This window comes from Colletes latitarsis, chromosome 13 (assembly GCF_051014445.1).
Source record: "Colletes latitarsis isolate SP2378_abdomen chromosome 13, iyColLati1, whole genome shotgun sequence".
NCBI lineage: Eukaryota > Metazoa > Arthropoda > Insecta > Hymenoptera > Colletidae > Colletes > Colletes latitarsis.
The window spans coordinates 13,071,186-13,096,052 of record NC_135146.1 but is presented as its reverse complement, the minus strand read 5'-3'; the positions used below and the strand labels follow the sequence as shown (position 1 = coordinate 13,096,052).

Sequence of the window (24,867 nt, the reverse complement as noted above, 5' to 3'; positions counted from 1 at the left end):
GGTATTAAATTTGACCGATAAAAACGTAAAAATATGTAAAAATATACAGGTACAAACTCACTTGTTGTAAAGAAGTTGACTTCCCCGATATTCAATTTCGCGTTCCTTCCATTAGTGGTCCCCGTGCATAATGACGGCCATTTTATGCCGGTAGCGTCCCTTCCAGTCGAACTCGACAGTCGAAATCTGTAACAGCAGTAAAACACATATTACGATTCAATGCATTGAAATAAATGTATCTATATCTTAATTAAACATCGTCTCAACCCGAAATATGGACCAGGAATTGTTAATTACGTTTACTGACATCGTAATTGACGATAATTATGTATGGGAAGGTCACGCACGAAACACGTCAAACATTTTCCGCGATTTCAATCGACTTGAACGTCACAAACGTGTTAATATTACGTACAAGCACTAACAGACGAGAAAGGAAAGTACTACGAGTGATTTCGAACACTAAAATGACAATAATTAATAATTACGTATCTCAGTAGAAGCGGAGCCTGTCACTGCGTCTCATCACACGAGTTTCCAGAGGACTAATGGCGGACAGGCTCGTTCGCGTCTCTCGCGGGGGGGCAGGAGTGGGGAGATGAGCGCGGTGGTCACGTAGTCCAACGTCTCGACTCGATCTGTATTTATACTAATAAAAGGTTAAACGTTATATCTAGAATAACTGAAAATAAAGGAAATAAATAAAATAAACACAAAAAGATATCGGACTGACAATTAATTAATGATTTATTGTCTTTATATCCTTGTGACGTCAGAATGAGTAACAGCCAATCACAGGCGCTGTTTCAAAATGTAATATCGATCTGTTAAACGACTCGTAGGTAACTAGATCGATTGAGATATATTAATTGTAACTACAGAAACATTTAACGTGTAAATATTAACTTTTAATCTACATTACAATCAGTTTCTCATATAAATGTTCCTTTTGTGTATAGTATATTTTGGAAAATAATTTATTTCATTTTTCACTAGATTTACATAAAAATCTATCTTGATCCTGTGTCGATAACATTGCGCTTGATTTATGGTACGAAGTTGGTAGTACAGACATAAACGAAGTGTGAAATAGATGTCCCTGACGAACATTTTTTAGTAACACACGGATTAAGGGCACAGACAATGCATAGTGGAGATGTGTAGTAACTTTTTTTTCGTGTCGCACGGCCAAGGAATTTGAGAGCACAGCTGCAAGGTGAAGTCGAGCGCGGCCAGTGTCCGCGAAGATAAACAGAATCTAACCGAGCGTTGAAAAAAAAACAAGCGTATCAGATGACTGACTGGCTTACGAATGCTAGCAACGGTAATAATAAAATTACTTTTACAAAATACTGGAAAATATAAAAGAACTAGATCCAGACAAGCAATAAACTTGAGCAGTATTTAGTGAAAGACAGAATCCTATGACGCAAAGGGAAAGCATCGTGAAAAATAAATGTCTTTCTATATTCTATATGTATTATTTGTCTACTGTTGTTGCATTTGCAAAATTTGTATAGAAAGCATTGATTAAAATAGTGATAATTAATGTATTCCAATCGATCTAGTTACTTATGTATCGATTGACAGATCGATATTCGATGTTCAAGCAGCGCCTGTGATTGGCTGTTACTCATTCCGACGTCACAAGGAGATAAAGACTTTTAGTATTTATTTTATTTATTAACTTTATTTATTTTCAGTTATTCGAGATATAACGTTTAATCTTTTCTTCTGAAATTCACATCGACAGTCGAGACGTTGGAGTACGTGACAACCGCGCTTAACTCCCCACTCTTGCCCCCCGCGAGGCACGCGACCGTGCCTGTCCGCCATTCGTCCTTTGGAAACTCGTGTGATGAGACGCAGTGACAGGCTTCGCTTCTACTGAAATACGTAATTTTTAATTATTGTCACTTTAGTGTTCGAAATCGCCCATAGTACTTTCCTTTCTTGTCTGTTAGTGCTTGTATTTAATATTAACACGTTTGTGACGTTCAAGTCGATTGGAATCGCGGAAAATGTTTGACGTGTTTCGTACGTAACCTTCCCATAGATAATTATCGTCAATTACGATGTCTGTAAACGTAATTAACAATTCCTGGTCCATTTTCCGGGTTGAGTCGATGTTTAATTAAGGTTTGGTACATTTATTTTAACACATAGGATCATAATTTTTGTTTTATAGACTTTGCTGGAATTCGACAAAAAGGGACGCTACCGGCATATAATGGCTGCCATTGAAAATTGCAAATGGAGGGGATTGAATAAAGAATAGTGATAAATTCAACTTTATTATTACAAGTGAGTGTCTACCTATATATATTTACATATTTTTATGTATTTATCGGTCAAGTTTAATACTAAATCTATAAGTGGACATGCCTGAGTGATTACTTAATTATTTCTTATTTCTTATTTCAGAATTTTTTCCAGAAATTTTAGTGACCGCGCGCAATGCGGTCGTTAGAGTCAGTGTTTGTTGCGTAGATTAGTAGTTTAGGCACACGGGAAGGTCGAGTCAGTGTATATTGCGCATTTTTATACTTTTGTCCAGAGCGTCGTGGCTCTTTGCTTTTGAAATCGCGATAGTAGAGCCTCTTGTTCGCCGATTTTGATTTTCGATCGCGTTAGTTTATCATTTTTTCAATATGTCTTTTCCATTTTTCCTTCAAAAATTAAAATTTCTCGACACCGGTGTTAGAATCAGTGCACCACCAAAAGGAAATATATGTAGAATGAGCGAAAGTCTACGAATAAAAAATGTAAGTATCATCCTATTTTATTCAATGCACCTTCAGAAACAAATAATATTTTCAAATTTCAAATGTAATATTAAATGTATATAATTTGTAGAATAGATTGTGATTGTTTTCTTGTGCTTTACAGACTATGGATTTCATCCTTACATCCTGGAGACCAACAACAGGACCTTGCAGATAACTTGGGCTGATGTATTTCAATGGGCAGTAGCATCATCATCATCGCCGTCGTCGTAGTCAACGATTGGTGAGTCGCATGCGATTTTGTCCCTCTGGTGCCCAATCATGTTGTAGGGCGAAAGGTCCGAAACAACACGGGTATCCGGTTGTATACGTAGCATTTTTGACGAATAGTGACCACGGGTATTTGTTATACCCGTGAAAAGGAACATATTTATACTGTTTTATTTTGTAGATTAGGCTAGGGTCTTTTTGTGCTACGCGATTTTTAATATAACGTGAAATTTGCCAGAAAATGAAAATAAATTCTTTGACTTGTAATACTGATTGTTTTTTATATTGCTCGTGCTTCATATGAAAATATAATTTGGTAACTTAATATCAAAGGCATCAAAGTCTTTCCTTATTCAAAAATTTAACGTTTCAATTCATGCACAAAAAGACATTTCGCGGTGGGTAAATTCTTGAGTCAAAGTAACATGCATTATGTATTACTTTCATCTTTAAAAAATACGCTTTGACAATAGAATTGCTCAAGGGTTAAATATTTTCATCAGTTTGTTTCAATAACTTTCCTTACATTTTCAAAGTAAATTGTTTTATTGTAAAGCCTTTCATTTTAGAAAATTCAATTTTAATCACAATAATTTCCTTTGCTAATAATATTTCTCATGATCATTGCATATTAAAATTTTGCTCTATAATTATCAGAAACATAAAGTCCAGTAAAAGAAATAAAATAAGATAGAATATATAAATACTATTTCATTATACGCTAGCATTTGTCATAATCATTTTTTCTAGTTGAGGATTTTCAGGTTATTATGCCGTGTTGATTGCCTAAACTCACCCAAGTGCCCAGGTGCTACTTGCGTGAGCGAAGGCAACTAGCACGATGACTTAGTTGCTAAAAATTCCTAATAATATCTATTTGCGACTGACATTGCACTAGTGTATCGTGCGCGACGTAATTTCACATGTGTGTGTGTGGTTAGGCTGTGGAATTGCGTCGTTTTAAAACTTTAATATAATTTAAAAATAAAATTCTATTTCATCTTGCTCATACATTTTGCATGTTCAAAGACAATAACATAAAATATTTAATGAAACGTAAATACAATTAATTTCTTGATTTTAAACAGCAGAATTGAGTATATCATTTTATCAAAGCTTCTATTATTTGAAAGTTAGATGAAATACGCAATGGTCACTAGTCTTTTTCAGTTGATTTCAGGAATTGGTACGTAAAACATTAGAGTGTGAATGTTTGCAATGTTCGGGTGTCGGAGGAACCCCGGGGCGTCCTCTCTAGTGTAGGCTTTTGCACCCGGGCATCTGTGTGAGAACCGTGGAGCGTATGTTTGCGAGAATGAGTTTTGCAATTTTTTAAATATAGGGTTAGGTAGGTAGGTAACTTACTTTCTGGTGTGTGTGTTAGATATAAGTAGGTAGGGTCAGGGCAGGACTGTCACAGGTCCTGTACCTGTAGTTCGATTTGGAGAATCGAAACGTTAGCCGATCGAAACGGATCGTACCGTTTGTTCTGGTTTTACTTTCGATTCTTGGAATCGCGCGGCTTCACAGTCGCTCTTCGCGGTCGCGTTCGTTCGCGGTAGGATCCCCGAAACGCTCGTCCCGCTCGAGTTTCTCCACACGTGTTCCGATAACAATTCGTTGAATTGTTAGAGGTTCGCGTATCGCACGGAGTGCTCGAGCCTAGTATTAAGTTTCAGGCTTTGGCAGGACCGCCGAAGAAAAGAAGAGACTCTCAGGAGTCGAAGAGGCCCTGACAAACTGTCGCAAGAGTGGGCTGCAACAAATGGTTCTTCATCTTCATCTTAGGATGAGGATGGAGAGTCATTCCATGTTCCTATTACGTCACTATAGTTGCCTGTAGTTGTAGTACTTGTAGTTTTTCAGATGGCACCTTCTCCAGCATCACGATGCAGCCTGGAACGGCTGTACGCATTAGTAATATTAGCGATACGCATTATTTAATACGCGATTTTATTAGTGTCGCGTTAAGTGAATATTATCGCGTTTGCTACTAAGATCAATATATTACAATAACAGTTAGAGTTGCGAACGATGAATATTTTTCGCGTTTTCTTTCAGAGTAGTGTTGCGAATAAGAATTTTTCTAGCGGTTTGTTATCAGCGTTGCGTAGTATGAATTATTCGCGTTTCTTTGCCTAGTTACAGTTGCAAATAGTCTACGTTAATTGTAAAGTTCCATTTAGTGTTGCGAGCAATGAGAATTTTTCGCGTTTGCTTTTCCAGGGTAGAGTTGCGTGTAAATAATAATTGCGGTTTGCAGTAGCGTTGCGAAATATAAAAATTGGTCGCGTAAATATAATATCATGAATTTTATCGCGATAGTTTTCAGTGTTGCAATAATTTTGTCGCATTTACATTTCAGGGTAGTATCCAACAATTACGAAGCAAGTGATTTACCTGCATCATCTGAACTCCTCCGGTATCTGAGTACAGCTTCAGCATGCAGCTTCAGTTTGTGGAAGATGGTAAGAATTCTTCTAGTTGCATTTCCTACCTTTGGAAGCGCTATGATCGTTTTTTATAGTCCGTTGGTAAGGTTGCGAGTGATACCGACATGGTAATGGGGTTCTATAACCACTGACGAGGTATACAAGTATTACCATTTCCGTGTCACTCGCAACGTTATCAACAGATGTAAAAGTGAACACAAGAGGATTCATTATTGCAATTATTTCTGCAAATAGATCTCCGCTGATTTATTATTTAGTTTTAATTCGAACCACTAAGAGGTCTAAACATCTTGGAAGCACTTTTAAATTCATGATGTATGTACAGTAAAGGTTGGGAATACTGAAGTAGGGAGATGGCAATGTAGGAAATGATGAAGTAAATCAATTTCGATAAGATATCGTTTAATTCTTCGCATGTAATACAATTGTGGCGCATAACTGTGTGTTTCGTATGTATAGAAAAATCAGCTCGATATACAAAGGAGTCTGCGATGCAACACGGTGAAATAAATCGTAGAAAAACGCTATACGCTACACGATCCAAAGGAATGCGAGACACCGTACATACACACCCCCCTCCCGTCGACGAGCACAAGAATGAAAAACGCGCGATAGATCGCGGATTAAATTATTTAATTTACCTTTACGCTCTTTATTTATTCCGACGATCGATATATTACAATTAGCTCTTGAAAGTAAATGGTCAAAGGCAATGCACGGTCTCGATTATGCATAAAATAATCCAATAACTGGCTGCAATTTAATCGCACGTCTTCCACGGGGCGTCCTACATACAAAGTATAAATAAGATCGTCCTTGTAATGCAGTCGAACGACGATCTATTATAAGATTACGCTCGCTTATTGCAGAACTCTAACAGTGAAACCATCGAAATGATGCGGTTTACGTTCAATGATCCGTGGCAGGTTTCCGGAATCGTGCTTCCAGATAGTCGATTAGCGTTGTGGATCTATATAACAGAGCTTGCAGTCGTCGTTAATTGCAAAAATCATTCCCCCAACTCTCTTCGCATTTCTAGTCAACCATAGGATCGAGGATATACATTATTCGCTGCGTTATCGTGATTGCGTCGTGTAAACACTGCCACTCCCACTCGTATTGGTTTTAATTTTCAATTAAACAAACAATTTATGATCCAGTTTCATGGCACACCAGTTGTATGATCAATAGGAAGTGCTGCAACTAGCTTGGGGTAAATGTGAAAATAAACGTAGAAAACAGCATAAATTATACAAGTAATTATAGTCTTTCAAGGGACGGTAATAAATAAATTCTTGACCAGTTTCGTTACATTATGTTTCATATGCTTTTTAATAATTATTCATAAACGTGTCACAATGTTCCAAACTTGTAGCGAGGTTCTCCTGAAAATTTTTAAATAGAACCAATAGAAAATCAAAAATCGTTACGCAATCGAGAAGAAGGTGATCCCTTATGCAAAATCGAGCTGGGAATATATACAATAATATTTTCCCATACTTGTTTTCTATTGTAAATATTAGCAGTGGCTGTTACGTGTTTAGAGCTACCAGTAGTCTTTCGGATTGTCATAATTTATGGTTGCCACGCTTTTACGATTTCTATCTTGTCAGAATTTCAGACAGTATTATAGTTAAAAGATGGCAAGATCGACGCAAACAGATGTATCAACAAGTAACGTACAAAAGCTTCGTATGAGAAAAAATTAATCGCGACATAGTTTAATTAATTTTGCACGAGGAATCGCCATCGTTTCGTTTGCTTCGCGATTTTCGACGCATCCCCGGTACATCGTCAGCCTTTTTAAAATCAATTTTCAAGCCACTCTTTTTTTATTATTCGTTTCTTTTTTTATCTTTACACTGGCGTGCGATTCACCGCGTTAATTAATCGAAATTATCCTTGTGCCGCGCGAACGGGATCGAGTGTCGCCCGTTGGCTCGCGTATTCATTTATTAAACTTAATTCTAAAAAGACCCATGACAAATCGTGTCCGTTCGCACCACACCGAATTTCTTATTCGCGTCTCTTTAATAACATCGTAATAATTGTAATATTTCTAGGTAAGGATTCTCTTAAGCGCATGTACAGAGATAAAACTTTCCTCTACGTTTTGAGCATACCGCGCGGCTTTATTTCTTAGTCCTTATTTAATTATTTATTAATTATCCCCCTTGGGTTCGCTTTTTTTTTTGTGCAGACTGCACGGCTGCCTGAACGAGCAACCCTTCGTAGGCATAATTATTCTAAACCACGTTAAACGCCTATGGATCGATTCAACGGCTAGAGCACGAGGGTGCTGAACAGTGGTTCGAATGATAAATACCAGAATTGTTTAAAAAGTTCGATACGATCGTGGTCGCCGCGACGAAACGGAAATTAGTACAGAATTAGGGAAAATTGCGGGACATTTCAAACGCCATCGACTGTTAATTTAGTGTTTTCTCGTTAGGAGATTCGTTCCAACGAACATGATCGAACCAACATACTCTTCGAGAGGCTTGGCAATTATCATTCGACGTACCGTTTCGTTAAATTTCGCTTTCTGATTGCGGCCTCTTTGCCTGTATATGCGTGTAAGGTGTATGTATTTTATGTACACACGTATACGCGTGTGTATACAGGAGAGACCACCTCTAGATGCACCTTCAGATTCTTTGCAACAAAAGTATTGACTTATTTACGTTAAAAAATCGTTAACTTAGTAAGTATTTTAATGTTAATTCTGTTAGGAAACCACAACTTTGTTGTAATGATTCCATTTACGGGAAAGGTTTGATATGACAACCATTTCATATTTTCTAAATCAACAGATAATGATTCTAGTATTAAGTAATGTCTATTCAATTTAACATAAATAGGTTAATATAATAGACGAATAAAGCTGAATTCATTCCTTTTAAAACCATTCGATTTCAACGAACAATGACGTAAATGTATGAGATGGCAATACGTGGTGATCCACCCTGTGTACGCACACGTATATACGTACGCACGTGATCAACGAGTGTGTGTGTGTATGTGTTGTACATACAGAGATATATACAATGGTAAATAATGATCGAAATACGCTTCTCACTCTCGGATCGTAACGATTTAGTCGTCATTGTGCGTCTTTTCGAGTGACGATGATTGGGTTTGTCGATAGATCGCGTGAACTCAGATTTACGGGGTTTACGAGCGTTTCTTTTGGTCTTGTGTTTCCTCGTTCGTTTTCTATGGTTGCGTTTCCCTCTGCACAGGCGTGTTCCCACGAGATACAGAGAGACGGAGAGGGAGAGGGATAATAGAGAATAGAGTCCTTGGTAAAAGGGATACGAGGCGGGTGTAAAAACGAGGAAAGGGAGCATCTTCTCGTCTCGTCGACTGTGTCACGATAATAATCGTTCCTTTCTATTCTGATTCTCTTTTAACGAAGATGGAGACGCGCGAGGAACAGAGACAGACACGCACGGAAGATATTTCGTCGTTGGAAGATTCTTTACATCTCGTTAAATTCCGCATGAATTACGCGTTCGGTATTTTCGGTCGTATTCCGTAATAAGCTTATAATATCATATACATATACATATCGTGTGTTTATATAAATGTACACAAAGGTTACCCGGTTTGGACTCGCTGGCTTATTCTTAATTAACGTTGCCCGACGTTCAGAAAACAATCGAACGTATCGAGTAAAAAATAATTCCAGCTAGTCGATCACGAGGATACGAAGTCGACGTTCACAGTTAACACCGATCACAGTATTTATAATTACGCGAGTTCCGTTCGCGGCCGAGAAACGATTGAAGAACGATACAAAATCAACCTCCGCGTACACGAGCGTACGTGATGTACTTTGCAGAGAATAGGAACAGAGACGAATATGGGGACAGACTACTTGGTTGCCCGTGTAACCTAATTCAATTCCTTTGTATTTAGTTCATTAATGAATCCTCTTAGCATTAGAATTTATCAACACTTGGCGATTGATTATCCATTAGTTAAACGTGTTCGAATGTCTGCGGTTCTCTTTTTATTTAACCAACACACCTAACATCCCTCGTGCTACGCGAGGATTGTGTTAATTTTTTATTTATATATTTATATATTTATATATATAATTTATAGAATTCATATTTATATAACATATCACCTAAGCAAACGCCTATTTATATATTTATACGTAATGCATATAGATATATGTATATATTGTGTCTGTGTATACATATATGTATATATCTATACATACGCGCTCGCCTCTATATTCATACGTATATGTATATTCGTGTGTCTTCAATGTATGCGTATGTATAATATGTATATCAATACGATGCGCTTTACAATAATTCTTTCTCTCGGCTGAAACGAAATCGCTTAAAATTTAACAACCGTTTCTACCACGCTCTGATTCTACCTGTCGCTAGCGGCGCCATCAGAGATCGAATACGCGTTCAAAAAATAGTCCAACGAGCAGGGATAAACGGAAAATCTAGAGACCTTCTACGTCTCGCAGGATCGATTCCGGGCTTAAAAACGGTAAAAAGAAAAGGCTCGTTGCCGCTTTTATAGCCAAAGTTATAGCCACTTTTACGTTCCGTTGCTTTGTCAACTTTATTTACTCGCGAGACAAGTTACAAGAAATCAACGTTATACGGGCACTTGTCATAGATGTTCAGGGGGAGGGGAAAAAGTTCATCGTAACTACGTATCGTAACGATGGAAAAATGTTTAAATAAAGCGAGAATATCTGGTTCTGGTTATCCGATACTGGATAGCGTTCCGAGCACGTACATACACAGTATCGAGAGGTGGTCGCGTCCTGGATCTTCGGTATCAACTCGAAATTGGCTGCGAGCCGGTAAATTAGACGACGATTGGCAATTTCCACGATAAGCCTCGCCATTTCCTCTACCCTGTTCGCCTTCGTTCGTCAAGCAGAGCTTCCCGTAATTGACAGCAATTAGCCGCGAATGAAGACGTGTTAAATTTTGGCACGTTACGCGACACCGTTATTATCAACGCGCGACAGGAACGAGCAACAACGATAAAAACATTTTTCTTAATTTTACTATCTCTGTCTCCGTCTGACGTCGCGTCGTACCTCTTTGTCTCGCACGTGATCGAGTGACCGAGTGACCTAGTTACTACGAGTCAACGATCTTCAAAGTTCATTGACCTCGCGGACGTAAACAAACGCTTCGGTCTCATCCAATCGACTCGAAACTAAAATCCTCATATCTCCGGAACTAATTAAGCTATCGACTCGTACGAGCACTCATTTTAAAGGGCATTTAATCCTCTATCCGATGACTGTCCCACCTACTATAATTTATGCTTCCTTCTATGTTTATTTCAACATTTTCTTCGACTGTATGCACCCATAAAAGTTTCAGCAATTCCTATCGATTACACGACAGGTGTATATACGTCAAGTGTCGATAGATTTAGTGTCAAACAAATAGAACGGCTGGAAATGCGTATGAGGTTCTGCATTGCTTCTAATTTTTACTATTACTCAGTCTAAACATTTATAAATATTATCGAAAGAGTAACAAATACATACGAAACATTCCGACGCAACAAGTTGCATAGTTTCTTTATAAAAAGAAGAGAATAACAAATGAGTTTTACAGTAGAAGACTCGTTCGTCCTGTGTACGTCCACCAATATTAAAACTCGGAATTTGTTAATGGTACGAAACGTAAGTTAATTTAGCGAATCTGAAATTCGTATTCGTTACCGGTGAATGAAATTTGCCCAATTCTGGTTTCGATCAGTCGGCCAGTCGACCGGAAATACGCCCGTCCGTATTGGTACGGGCGTTCGAGTCCATTCGTTAGTCATAGTCGAATTATGGCAAAGTTAAATCGGATCGAACGGGTTGCCGTTTTGCGTCGCGTTTTCTCGACCAAATGATTCGACTATCGGACCATCCAAACCACGTCGAACACTTTTCGTATGTTGGATACGATTCGCAACGGTCCAGCGACGACGCGTTCGCGAAATCGAAGAGCATCGGTGAATAAAAGGACTCGATCGTTCTTGCTTTCTCATCAGGCTGGAAATTGTTTTCGGATCAACTAGAGCGTACTGATTAACAGTGTTTAACGTTTCATTTTTTCCTTTAGAAATCTCTACGAAAAGTAATGCGATTTGCTTTAGAGAATTTTTAAATAAATTTCCTATCCTATCAAGTTTAATTTTATCGAAATGTTCACTTGCCAGTGAGGGAAATTGTGCACCGCTGCACAAGGGAACCAGCAATGCTCTGTGACTTTTGTTTCGAAATGTCATTTTCCCGTTTTAGCCAGTCTGGCGAAAAAATCGTTCATGGTGGATTGCTCGTGGCGATATCGATGTATTAGCATGCGATCCGAAGCACGCATCGGCACGGAAAGTAAACAAAAAAATGGGAAATGGGCTCGGTAATCGCGATGATTGCTTGCGTGGAAAAAGAAATGGTTGCAACCGTCTATAAAAAAAGATCCCTTATACGTACTTCTCAGTTCTCGACGAGCTTCTGCACAACGATAGCGCTCGAAATACCGAATCTAATGATTATGGTTTAGAAGGAATGCAGTTGATAGATCGTCTCGAGTACGACTCTGGATTTTAACTGACATATGCTTGGTCCTTTTCCCTTTGGTTGCAACCACTATCGCTGTGCAGATTCGTTTCAAACAGTCTGTAATCGTTCGTATATGTTTCAATGTATTTGCAGTCCGTTTAAACACCTAAGTATGCGCGTTAGTTGTGTCAAGTAAAGATAGGTACCGAACTCGCCATTCGAGTATTAGTTTAGTTAACGAATGTTCGATTTCAGCAATAAAATTCTTCGTAAAGAAATTGAATAAAAATGAGAAGTTTGTCTTAATAAATTTCTGGCGTATTTAACAAATGATCTATTTATTCGTTAACTGGACTATGCGAGCGTCGATAGATCAGCCCGATGGCGCCGCTTTCGGCGGAACATTCATCTCAGGGGGTTTCGCGTTCGGCAATGTTTAATAATCGATTCTTATCACAGAAGTTATTTACACGATACACGCTTCGATCTGTCCGTCCTCGATCGATCGAGGATCTCGTATCAAACGGATCAAGTTTCATTCGCGTTCCCTGGTTCTCTACTTCTTTGAAACACAGACAAGAAAATCTAGCCATCCTATCGGAAAGAGTATATCGAGAAAGTCGCGCGTTTATGCGAAGTCGTTGTGGCGAATTTCTTTTATTCTCACTTCGAATAAGAAATTTCGCGCGTCGATTATTCTGCAACAGTGTTACAGTCGAGGAATGAAGGTCGCTTTGGCCAACCTCGAGTAGTATCGGTGTCGACTAGAAAGCAATCGATAGGCGTTAAAAGTTTCCGAAAATGTCGAGAACGTTAATTTCGAAACGTTTTCAATAGCTTAACGTTAGCTTCACGCGTGTCGTTCGATGCAAGAGCAAATTATTCGCTGGAACGTAAAAATGAAATTTCTTCGATCCGTTCAACAATTTTCTAAACGCTTTGCAGTGTAATTTCAATCTGCCAACGAATGCTCCAAAGCGCCTCGACGAAGAAATCGAACGCTACGATCGTTACCAACGCGAAACGAAACTAAACTCGTTACCAAAACGTGTATTCGCGTAATAATGTACCTTCTTCTCTAATAGCAATAATAATAGCAGCAGTTACGATGACGGTAGTCGTGTCAATAGTAATAATGATGGCAATAGCAGCAGTAATAACAGTAATGATGATAATGATAGTAATAATAATAATAATATTAAGAATAATAACGATAACAATAATAATAGCCGTGATGATAGGAAGAATGATAATAAAATAATGACAACAACAATAATAATAATATAAAATAATAATAATAGCGTTCCGTAGCACTAGTAGTAGTAATAGTATCATAGATAGTAGTAATAGTAGTAGTTGTAATTATAGTAGTATTAACGATGATGTTTTCGGCAAAAAACGATAACATTTCACCGACGAAACGATGATCGTGCATCGATCTCTAAATCTTATTCGTTACGTTCTACACAGACGCCCGTAATTTCGCAGTCGCGTTGTCTTTCAAGATGATCCTAATAAATTCGATCCCTTAAACGATACAAATATTGTGTGAATATTCGTATTAAAAATGCACTCTGTGCCGTTCGTCTCATCGATATATAAAACTTTGTTTCTCTTTTTTTTTTTGTCTTTTACACCGTCGTAGTAATTCTATATTTTTTTGTTACTTTTTTTTGCATCGCCCTTCCCTTTCGACACCGTTATTAATATTTATTTGGTCTGTCATACTTCCGAACGCGTTCGATCGAACGTCGATTCGGGTCTCTGGTTAAAGATCGACCAAAATTTCGAACAGATTAAAAAATTCCTTTAGGTCGTGGATCAAAGTTCAGGTTAAATGCGCCTCGAATTCGCATCGATTCTAAAATCGTCGATCTCGCCCCTATTCGATCCAGTTTGCGTACTTTTTATTTTCTTTTTTTATCTACCGAGAGTTCAATGCGTATTCGTTGTTCTCAAAACTGTCCTGGATCTATCACCATACGATTCGCGAGTAACGCATCCATTTAACGCAAAATGATTGTCGGCGATTATTATAGGGAAACATTTCGTGACAAAATTTTTGGGGAATCTTTTTGATCGACCGTGTGCGCTTCCTGCGTATAGCTCCACACTTTTTCTCTTTTTCCTTCATATTTTTATTAAACAATCGAACAGGAGTCGACGATTTTTGTTTTCTTCGTTATTTAATTGTAACTTGAAAAAAAGATTGCCAACGTTTTTCACCATTGTTCGCGAGAATGTTTCAATTCGGTCAATTACGTTTGAGAGTTCCTCGATTATTTTAACGGAAATTATTATATTCAGATTTTTATAACTTTATACTCTTACTTACGTTTAATCTTATATTTATTTACTGACACTTTTCGTGATACTTATCACGTCACTACGATGTATTGAGTCCCACGACATGCAAACAGTTTCCTTTTATATACAATATTTATTTGAGTATTTAATCAGAACACTTTGAAGTTATTCATTTATTATGTTTTCTGCGTCGTTTGAATAATTATAGTACTCTCTCATTCCGTACAGCTTCGTCACTGGGAAAATAGACTAGGTTTTCACGTAGTAAGTAGACTTACATATATCGGTTTTGTGCGATGCGGAGATCAATGACTCTACTGCCGCGAATGCTCTTTATTTATTTTTTTTTTCTTTTTTTTTATATATATATCGCGTTCTTCATTTTTTCTTTTTTCTTCTATTTTTTTTGCGTCGCAATAATCGGTCACGTTCGCGATTCTGAACGCGATCGCATGCTCCTACGATACCCGTTTCTTGCGCGTGTTTCCCGATGTATTGTTAACTTTACATTCGTTGTACGATACGAGGAGTGCAACTGCCGCGTGTTCCGAAAGTGTTCTTACGTTTATCGCCCCCTTTGCTTTCGCCTAAATCTCACACGCTTATATTTCACGCAATTTTACGTTTCGTCAAGGTCGCCTTACGAATGAAACAAGTATAATTAGTAAGACGTATTGTATACAGCGTGTTCGGCCACCCCTGGAAAAAATTTTAATGAGAGGTTCTAGTTTTTTTCACTTTACAGGGTTGAGGACCAACTTTTCGAATATTTTTGGAATTTCTACATATTCTCTAGCAAAATACGCGTCGTTTGCTTTTTTGAACGTTAAAATTCGTCAATCCGTTCAGAAGTTATGATTTTTTAAAGATACGCATGAAATTTCAGTGAAACGTATCAACGTATGGTCAGACATTAGATTTTCGGTAAGGAATTTTTTTCTCGCAACTGGGTAGGAATTCAAGGGTATGTCTAATGACCAAAAATGATTGTATTTCACCCCTGCAACTAAAAATAATTTTTCCAGAACGATTTGAAATTTTTTAATTTTGTCAAAAAATTTCACATCTTCTCGAATTTTTTTCTCGTAACTGGGAAGGAATTCGGGGGTATGTCTAATGACCAAAAATGATTGTATTTCACCCCTGCAACTAAAAATAATTTTTTCAGAACGATTTGAAATTTTTTAATTTTGTCAAAAAATTTCACATCTTCTCGAATTTTTTTCTCGCAACTGGGTAGGAATTCGGGGGTATGTCTATTCACCAAAAATTATTGTAATTGACTCCTACAACCGAAAATAATTTTTCTAGAACGATTTAAAATTTTTTTTTTCGCCGAAAAATTAGGCACCTACCCCCTGTCGATTTTTCTTAAAATTTCGTTTTTCATTTTTAATAATTTTGTTTGACGCCCCACAGAAAAGTTGTCTAATACTTTTTTGTAGGTACTCATGAGCTCTACTTCAGAACAAAGTTTCATTGAAATATATTCACTATTATAGGAATTATGGCTGTTTGAAAATTGTACTATTTTTAAATGGTTTTTCTCATTTTTCGAGGTCAAGGATCAACTTTTCGAATATTTTTGCAACTTCTACATATTCTCTAGCAAAATACGCGTCGTTTGCTTTTTTGAACATTAAAATCCATCAATCTGTTCAGAAGTTATGACATTTTAAAGATTCGCATGAAATTTTCGGGCAACATAAATTACATTTTCGATTAGGAATTTTTTTCTCGAAAGTGCGTAGGAATTCGGGGGTATGTCTAATGACCAAAATTGATTATAATTGTCCCCTGCAACTGAAAATAATTTTTTTAAAACGATTTGAAATTTTTTTTTTTTTTCGAAAAATTCAACACCTTGAATTTTTTTCTCGAAACTGGGAAGGAATTCTTGGGTATGTCTATTCGCCAAAAATTATTGTAATTGCCTTCTGCAACTGAAAATAATTTTTTTAAAACGATTTGAAATTTTTTAACGAAGCCTCAATCAAGAAATTGATATTCTCGATTTTCGTCTTATTTTGGATTCTAAAATCTCCCATTAAAATTTTTCTCAGTAATGGCCAAACATCCTGTATATATCTCACCGAGTTTAGCTTTTTAATTGCTGCGTTTGAATATAGTATTACTTGTGAACGATTATGGAAGATTTTCTAATTCTTCATTTAATGTTTACTTATACGTATAATATAATCGTTAAAAAGTAAATCGTGAAACTCAGCATGGGAGGTTTTCCTACCATCGATTAATTTAACGGTGGAAAGATTTATAAGATTACTGAGGTAGTGACTTGAGCGAAGAGGAATGGTAGGAATGAGATCAGGCGATTGGACTCTTAGAGTTAGTGAAAGTCGTCCGATATCGTTTAATAGAAACAAGATTATGGAAGGACAAGGAGAAATTTAAAAAAGTTAATTCGTTTAGGAAAGCATTAAATATTAAAGAGTAACAGAGAATGCAGTTGATTTCGCTATAAGTGGGGTTCGTCCTTGTCATGTTTGGATCGTAATCTAGGATAAAAGACTCGGAAGAGTCTGTGCACGAAAACCGCGACGTTGATTTTCATCATTTCGAGCTGTTTCAGTGTGATTACGCACTAGACCGTCGAATGTCTGCACGCGCGATCCATTGTTCCGAGTCGTGTGTTGCGAGGGTCGTCTAGTAGCTTCCGTTTCGTCATTCGTTCCACAAACGATCGACAGACTGTTGGTTTGCAGAATTGCCTTTCCAGGGTACAAGCACATACAGAGTCGTGCAAAATTTGGAGCACCCGTCTTTACAGAAGCCTGTTTCATACACGGTATATCGAAATGTGTGTACACGTTGATGAAAGGAAGATTTTTTAGCAGTCATTGAAAAGACAACTTTCTGTTATGCTACCTCGACGAAACCTATCATCGCGGGCTTGGAAGATCTTTCCTGTCGAATTGTGCTCCGTTCCCACTAATTCGTGTACGCGTAAATTTTCATGCGGCGAATCGTGCACGAACCTTAAGTTGTTTACCTGTAAAATGGTCGGACACCACTGACTCGAGTTTTGTATTTGGCAGTTATTTAAAGACCGTGTCGTTTCCACGAGAGACCCTTGGTGGCGCGACAATATATTAACGATTCGATCGTAACGTTCGCACACAAAGCGAGTATCAATAATATTATTATTCATTTATTATTAACATATGTATGTATCATATCGTTAACGGTAGTATTATCGTTAGTGTTATTAAATCGTTATTATTACTTATCGGTATTATCATTATATTACCTATTAATTATTACGATTATTATCGTTACTATTATTATTGTTATTGTTATTATTATTACTATTATTGTTGTTGTTGTCCTTCTTCATTTAGTTGTTCGTGTTGTTACTATTATTATTGAAAGGCCGCGACAACGCTCTCTCTCTCGCTCTTTCTTTCTTTCTTTCTTTCTCTCTCTCACACACACACTCACTCTCTCGCTCTCTCGCTCTCGAGGAATTGTACAACGACGCGTCTCGAGTATCACCTGTTCCCGAACACGCGTTTCAAAGAAGGTCGATCTTACCTAACTGGGAGAGAAAGTGACAGCGGTCGATCGAAAGAAGGTAGCCGAAGAAAGTAAACGCACAACGTGGCCGTGTATTGTCAACAATATATGCCGAGGCGACTCTCTGTCCTCCCCTGTCGCGATATGCTCGTTTACTTCATTACTTCCTCTCTAATTAGTCGTTCGTTAGCCCGAGGAACGCGCGCTGCTCACGTGCCCGTAGCGTAACTTAATCGAGACGAATCGAATTCCTCTTCTCGGGTCTTTATCTTCCTTCTTCGTGGCTCCGTTGGTTCTTCCACGGCGTGTCCTGGCCCTCGAGCACGCTCCACTCTGTCTCTCGCGTCCGATTTCCCCATTTCCGGGTTTCCCTCCCGAGATAGAGACGGCAGAACCAAAGGACAACAGAGACACAGCTGGCCAGAGCGAGAAGAAAGGAAATATAAAGCAACGAATCCGTTTCTCGTTCGTGGTTCGTTACTTGGTCGCACCGTAGCAGCCTCCTCGAAACCCACGTGTCCGTTGTTTCTGTCCAACAGAGAGAGAGAGAAAAGGAAACCCTTTTAACGATAGGAACGATATTCTAGAAACATCTTTTTAGTACCGTTTTCAAATTTCCCTGTAAATGTTCGACGATTCTATTTTGCCTGTCGACAATGGTATTGCGCGCTATTCCGTGGAAAATTGTACATCACTCGCAGGAAATTATCGACGTGACAACGAACGGGCCAAGTTCGTTATGTAAAATAAATTAACGTTCTCGTACTGTATTAATTTTGCTTTCTGCGTGTCTCTCGTGCCGCGTAAAGTGTGATGTTACGCGATACTCGAATGGAACAACACTGCCACGCACGTTGACATCATTATTAGGAATTTACGCGTCAATTTTCGTGTAAAAGCGGTAGACAGTCGTGTTCCACTCGTGCGTCGACGTTTCCACGCGATAAAAATTACACAGCATCGATGAAAAGAGTAACAAATCGGGAAACAAAATTCGAGAACTAAGGGACGTTTACCTTTGGCATTTTTTGTGCATTGTTTCGGTGACTTGACCGGGGCAGTCTATTTAGTGGACGATTATGTGTGGCGCATGACACAAAATGGCTATCGTAGCCAAAACCGTGAACATCGTGAAGGTGTATAAGCAGAGCCTGAAACAAAAAAGCAAACGAGAAAATATCTATTAATAACGAGACGTCTATCGATCGAACAAAGCTTTCTCCGTCTCTGCATGCCCAAAACGAATTAAATGTTTTATGCAAAGGACGTGACAAAATATCCAATTGCGAAAACTGTAATTAGAGAAAATTCATTGTTATCTGATATGATTATTAAATTTATAATGTACAACAGTATCATTAAAAAGGATTACAGACAGATATAGATAACGGGATACAAGCAACTGCAAATGAAAATTGCACGGATACGTCGAATAATTTATTTTACAATTTTCCGACTAAATCGAGTTATTAATGCAAGTAATATTTCATGGAGAGGGAAGATAATCGACCGTGTCTCATAAATAGGAAGTGAGTTTCTGCTGCATTCCGATAAAAGATCCCATTATAAATTCAAACTGTGAAGTTTATGTTCCGCTGTCTCCGCTTCGAATCAGCTTGCGAAAATTAGGAAAGTTTGTCTATTGGGAGATTAACGTAAGCGGAAGTTAATTTTTGAAATATCCTTCAGCGAAAAGTTTCAGGAATATGTATATAGTATGTCCAACCTGTCCACCACCATGGCGGCGAATTTCCAATCGCTAATGACTCCGTCGTTTTCGTCCGCTTTTTTCATACGATTCGTGACGAATCGCAATTCCTTGAGAATTGTGTGCAGCTCCTCTTGCATCCCGCTGAGGAGCAACGACGCTGACGTGTTTTCCACCGTCGCCGGTCTTCCCGTGGATATCGGTGTGCCAAACGTCGACCTACTGTTAAACAATTTAACAGAAATATATTATTTCTCTTTCGTCGTAGCTGCACGCGACGGATTTTACGGTTCCTATTTCTTTTGACTTTCTACTTGAATCATTTACCTAGATTCTTACGAATTAATCAGGGCACAGAATCGTCACTGAGTGCGTTAACGATCGATCTCTGGATGCATCGCTGCCCTTAGAGCAAATCAATATCCTAGCAGCTAGATTGGCTTTGATGTTGTGAATATTGAATATCGGCGAAGACGATGCAATGCCAGATACGAAATTGTTGTTATAACTTAGGCCACTTTGACATCCACCAAAATAATTTCAACGAGCTTCAAGCATCTTTTATGTTTTAATGCTAAATAATTTCAATCGATTTTAAGAACTAGTTGCTCGTTATCGGTGACGGTCAATGGGTGAGTGAAACGTGAAAACGATGCTGATTTCTTTGACATTCAGGACCTAGTTTATTAGGAGTTTGTCCGAGGGAGCCAAACATTTAACCAGCAGTTTCGCGAGCAAGTTCTACAGCATTTAAGTCTCAAGTTTTCCAAAGTGTCTCCATCCGTGGGAATTACTATAAAAATATAACGATCCACTCGTGCTGTATCTTCCCCTCAAAATGCAAAATCCTTTTCGCAGATACTTGGAAACCCTATTAGCTGTACATGTTCTAAACTGCTCGGAATAGAACACTATGCCAGAGTACATCGAAAATTACTTCCCCTCACATATCCGTGAACCACCGATGGGGAAACAATATTAGCCCCAAACGAGAGGACACTACCCAAGTTTATAAATAACAATGTAAAATGTACAATGCAAGAGATTGCAATTTATCTTGACCGTTTTCGAAATCTTTGTATTACGATAACTTGGAATTTTCAATAACAAATAAATATCCATGAAATTAATAGGTGTAAAATTAGATATACGTTAAACGATGGTTGTTTTATCATCAATAACCAGGATAACCACGTTATCGAACCAAGACCTGCAACGGACGTTGATTGTAAATTCAGCTCGCCTGTTAGATTATTTTTCATCCCATTATTTTCAACGTAATGTCTGGATGTCGGAATATAGATTTCACCGGATAGAAGACCAGTTCGTTTAAATTTTCAGTCTGTTCGCCATCGGTGAAATATCTATTTTCTCTTTTCCTTTGGTGCCTGTCCGTGATATCTTGCCGATATCGAACGCCAGTTGAGAAATTTCTGATCAAATAATTTTGTGTGCTCGATGTCTCGTTGACAGAAAGGTCCGGGAGAAGTTATTTTTGAAACAGTCCGAAAACGGTCCATCCAAATGAATAATACAGTTTGTTAAAATCAGTATTATCTCGAGTATTGTAATACATTTTTGGATGAATGCTTTGAAAGGAGGGGACCTTTGAGAAAGTATGCATGTTACCTGTTACATCCGGAAGGAAGAGTTCCTGCGCTATTTCTGTGACGAAAGTCATCGTCGAGGTTTAAAACGTTTGCTAGCAAACTCATACTAGGTTTTTCTTGGGGCTTTTTGTCCTTTGTCTGGTCGCCTGTGAGACTATTTTTCTTCGCGAGCTTCTTATCCGGACGATGCATGCGTAGCATACATGGCAGCCATCGCAGAAACAGTGTTTTTACCTGTGTGCAACGCACGAGAAACATTAAATACATATCTGATTAATTCGTACAACAGGCTGTCTAATGTTCTATAACTTTGTAATAAAATATTTTCGTCAAACTTTTTCACTTTCAATTCGAGGAACACCCTGTGAGTCGCGCGAGGAATTTCATTTCTTCTAATTTCTACTAATGTTTACAGCTCGTGTTTCTAAATTTAATTCCATCCGGAAACTTATTTAACAGCATGCACCGAGCGCGATTCCTTCTCGCAGTTTTGCATAAAGTTGGATCACTTCGGGGCTCACTTTCATCCGAACGTAATAGCAAGGAAAACTACCACTGGGGATTTTTGCGTAGCTGTAGGATTCTTGTCCCTACTTCAAGTACGTTTCTCCTCGGTTTATGAAACTTCTTGTAATCAACGGTCAAGAAGAACTGCTAACGCCTCGAAGGCGCTTTAAACTTTCAACAACTACTGTCTTTAACGGTTCTAATGGCTGCTGCGGATACGGCTGTAGTTTTAAACTGGTTTTACGAACCAAAACGAGGGGGGCGTTCCATTGTGTGTATCATTTTTAACATTATTACACGTTTCGTCGAATCAAATAAATTCCGTCCAAGTCAGTTTCGCGCGAACGCTAACTTTGTTCGAAATCTTTCATTAAGAATTTCACGTATTATCAGTTTTACATCCCATTGTCTTTTAATTAACAAGAATAAAATAGGGAATCGAATCGTTTTATATGTTTCGACTCTGCTTTCCAACTCCTCGCAGATTAATAAAATCAGCAGCGTAATAAAACTCGAAAGATAATTAAAAGTTGTTCGAGGAGAAGAAACTAAAGTTTTAATGGAAAGGTAATGAAGGCAAACGAAGTAAGAGAAACGAGCAACTTATACGTATAAAGTATAATATCAAAGGTACATATAAATTTGATTCAATTTCCTATTATCTCTCGACGATAAAAATGAAAGCCAATGCGTGTTATCGAGCGTTAATATTTGCTCAATGTTCTCATTTACATTTGTCATTTCATAAATATGTACTTGTATTTATAAAGAACGTATTTGATATATTAATATTGAACAAAGAGTATCAATTTTGATTAATTCTATTTGATTATACATTACAGCCACGTTCATAAATAATAATAAGCAATAATATATTCCGTTTATCGATAAATATTACGAATGCAAACACGTGTAACGTAATTCGTTATTATTTTATTTCGAAATAAAAGAAATTCTGTTTAAACACTAAACGAGACAATCGATGAGATCAATGCTACTCACCCACTGTGGCATCACGTATCTGTCGGGCGATCTGTGATGAAAGTTGAGCACCAACACCGTAAAAACGACGCTGCTCGCCACCATGAACATGATGCAATTGAAGTACGTCCCTGAATTCGGGGTGTTCCCGTAGATACCCCGAAGAAAAAAACACAGAAAGAAGGCGATTAGTCACGGTAATGGATCGTCGATCCACTCAATTAGTCGCCAAGAATGAAAGACTGCGGGGTGTTAGCGAGACTCTATCTCGAACTACCATTTTCAATCATTGTAAGACTTTCTTGTTATTTTATCCATCTTGTCCCTGGTAATCTTTCATTCGATCCTACGACTAATCACATTCGCTTCCCCATGTACACCGACAAATTGCGAAAAACGATCGAGACCGCGGTAAAGTATAAAACAGATATTTAGAAATCGTTGTTACGATTACTTTCGGTCGTCGATTTATTCATCGCGACCCGAGGATCGTTCCTCGTTACGTAGCAAAGGGGTACACAGACGAGGGAATAAAGATAGAAAGAAATTAGGCGGGCGAAGAACGAAAGAAAGATCGTAAAAAAAGCCGCACTCGACTACGGTCAGGTGAAAAGAACCGAGCTTGTAACAGACACTAAAGCGTACTTACGTGGGCGTTAAATACGCCGCGAAAACAAATGCTTTTTATTCTTTACACTTCGAACTTAATTGTGACCCTGGCCGGACGCTTGCCGCGAGTGTCGAGAGAACTTGTTAAATTCTTTTACTCTCTGTGCGCGAAACCATCGACGATATTTTTAATGGCGATTCCAACGTGTCGTTAAATGTACAGTGTGAAACTACCGCTGAAAATATTGGCGATTTTAAGGTAACTTTCGATTCGATGGAACGAGAGAGTACTCCAGTTCTGAAAGTTCGAGTCCACTTTGCGATCGATATTCTGTGCGTATTAGATATTTCGGTAGGGTGCAAGCACTCCTGCGCTTGTAGGAGGTGTTAAGGAGCACTTTAATAACGAGTCCTCTCGAATTGTCCGCGGCGATGTGCATCGCTGACCCGGCCAGTGCCTTGTAGAGGAAACATCTAACAGATTGGCATGCAGCTACGGAATGCAATTACTACGAGGATGCACGAGTATCCTGCGTGTTAAAGCACGAATATTGTTACAGTATCTACGGCCGCATGCAATTCAACCAACAACTAAGCATTCACGTAAAGGTCCAAGCTGCACGTAGTCCAATAATTACGCAAAATTATCTTTCATTTCTCTCCTCGAGCGAAGCTGAATATGCTGGTGCTGGTATGCGACAGACTTACTGAGAGATGTTACTGTATCTTCGGTGTTAGGCGTTCTCTAACCGATTAGTCACGTTTTCTAATTAAAGCTCACACAAAATTATATGTAATTGATTATCTTTACCGATTTCTATCGTGATCTTACGGAATGTGTGCGCAATAGTTTCTTACAGAGACTATATAATCTGTAAATAATCAGGAAGTATATTCCCAAACGTGTATTTAAAGCTCACTGATCCACCTGTGACGACAGTTTTTACTCGAAACATATTGCTCCATGTGTATAATTAAACTGAAAAGATACGTGTGTCGCAGGGGTGATAAAAATGGAAGATGGAATATTTATTTCCGCGAATATCTCATTATCTTTCCGCGCGTTCGAACGGTGTTCACGCTTACGAACGCATACTGTGAACGTGTTAATAAACCATTTTCCCACCATCTACGTTTCAGATCACGTTTGCGTTCTATTCTGTTAAAATGATTATTCCCCGAGTTTTCTTCCTCGTTGCATTCAACTCCCCTCCCTGATCGATCGGAAATTCTTGATAATGCAAATCCATTGTTGCGGGCAGCTATCGGATCAGGATTTTTCCGGAAATCGGGCGAAGCAACGCGGATCAATACGGCAATGCGATTGAAAATATTGAAAATAAAAAGTGAAACGGTAATCTCGGCGGTGGCAGCGCGAGTCAAGCGTCCAAGACTCGATTGTATAAAAGTTAGCATTTTATTACCAAAACAATACTTTTTATTCATTTGTTACGCGCGAGGTATTAAAGGCCATCGTCTTTGAGAGTCGCGAACCCCGAAGAAACGATGGTTTTTAATCCTAGATTCGAAATGGAGGATCCAGATACTCTGGATGGCTCGTTGAAAAATGGTGGAAGCGCGAGTCATCGAGATCCTCCGTTTGAGATCAGCT

At 38.3% G+C, this 24,867-nt stretch overlaps 1 protein-coding gene across 2 annotated transcripts in view; it reads right to left on the bottom strand.

Annotated features, from left to right (window-relative positions):
• Window positions 1-5,705: 5,705 nt before the first annotated feature.
• Nachralpha6 (nicotinic acetylcholine receptor alpha6) overlaps window positions 5,706-24,867 on the bottom strand; it is a 325,848-nt gene continuing 306,686 nt past the window's right edge. The window contains exons 11-16 of one of the 2 annotated variants that reach the window (XM_076780528.1): window positions 22,668-22,777; window positions 21,178-21,392; window positions 19,567-19,770; window positions 18,857-18,991; window positions 17,859-18,368; window positions 5,711-12,763 (exon numbers count right to left, since the gene is read on the bottom strand). In XM_076780528.1, the coding sequence (XP_076636643.1) occupies window positions 18,907-18,991; window positions 19,567-19,770; window positions 21,178-21,392; window positions 22,668-22,777 (614 nt within the window). In that variant the 3' untranslated portion in view covers window positions 5,711-12,763; window positions 17,859-18,368; window positions 18,857-18,906. Of the gene's footprint in view, window positions 18,369-18,856; window positions 18,992-19,566; window positions 19,771-21,177; window positions 21,393-22,667; window positions 22,778-24,867 lie in introns of both variants that reach the window. The other variant, XM_076780529.1, reaches the window with a different exon arrangement.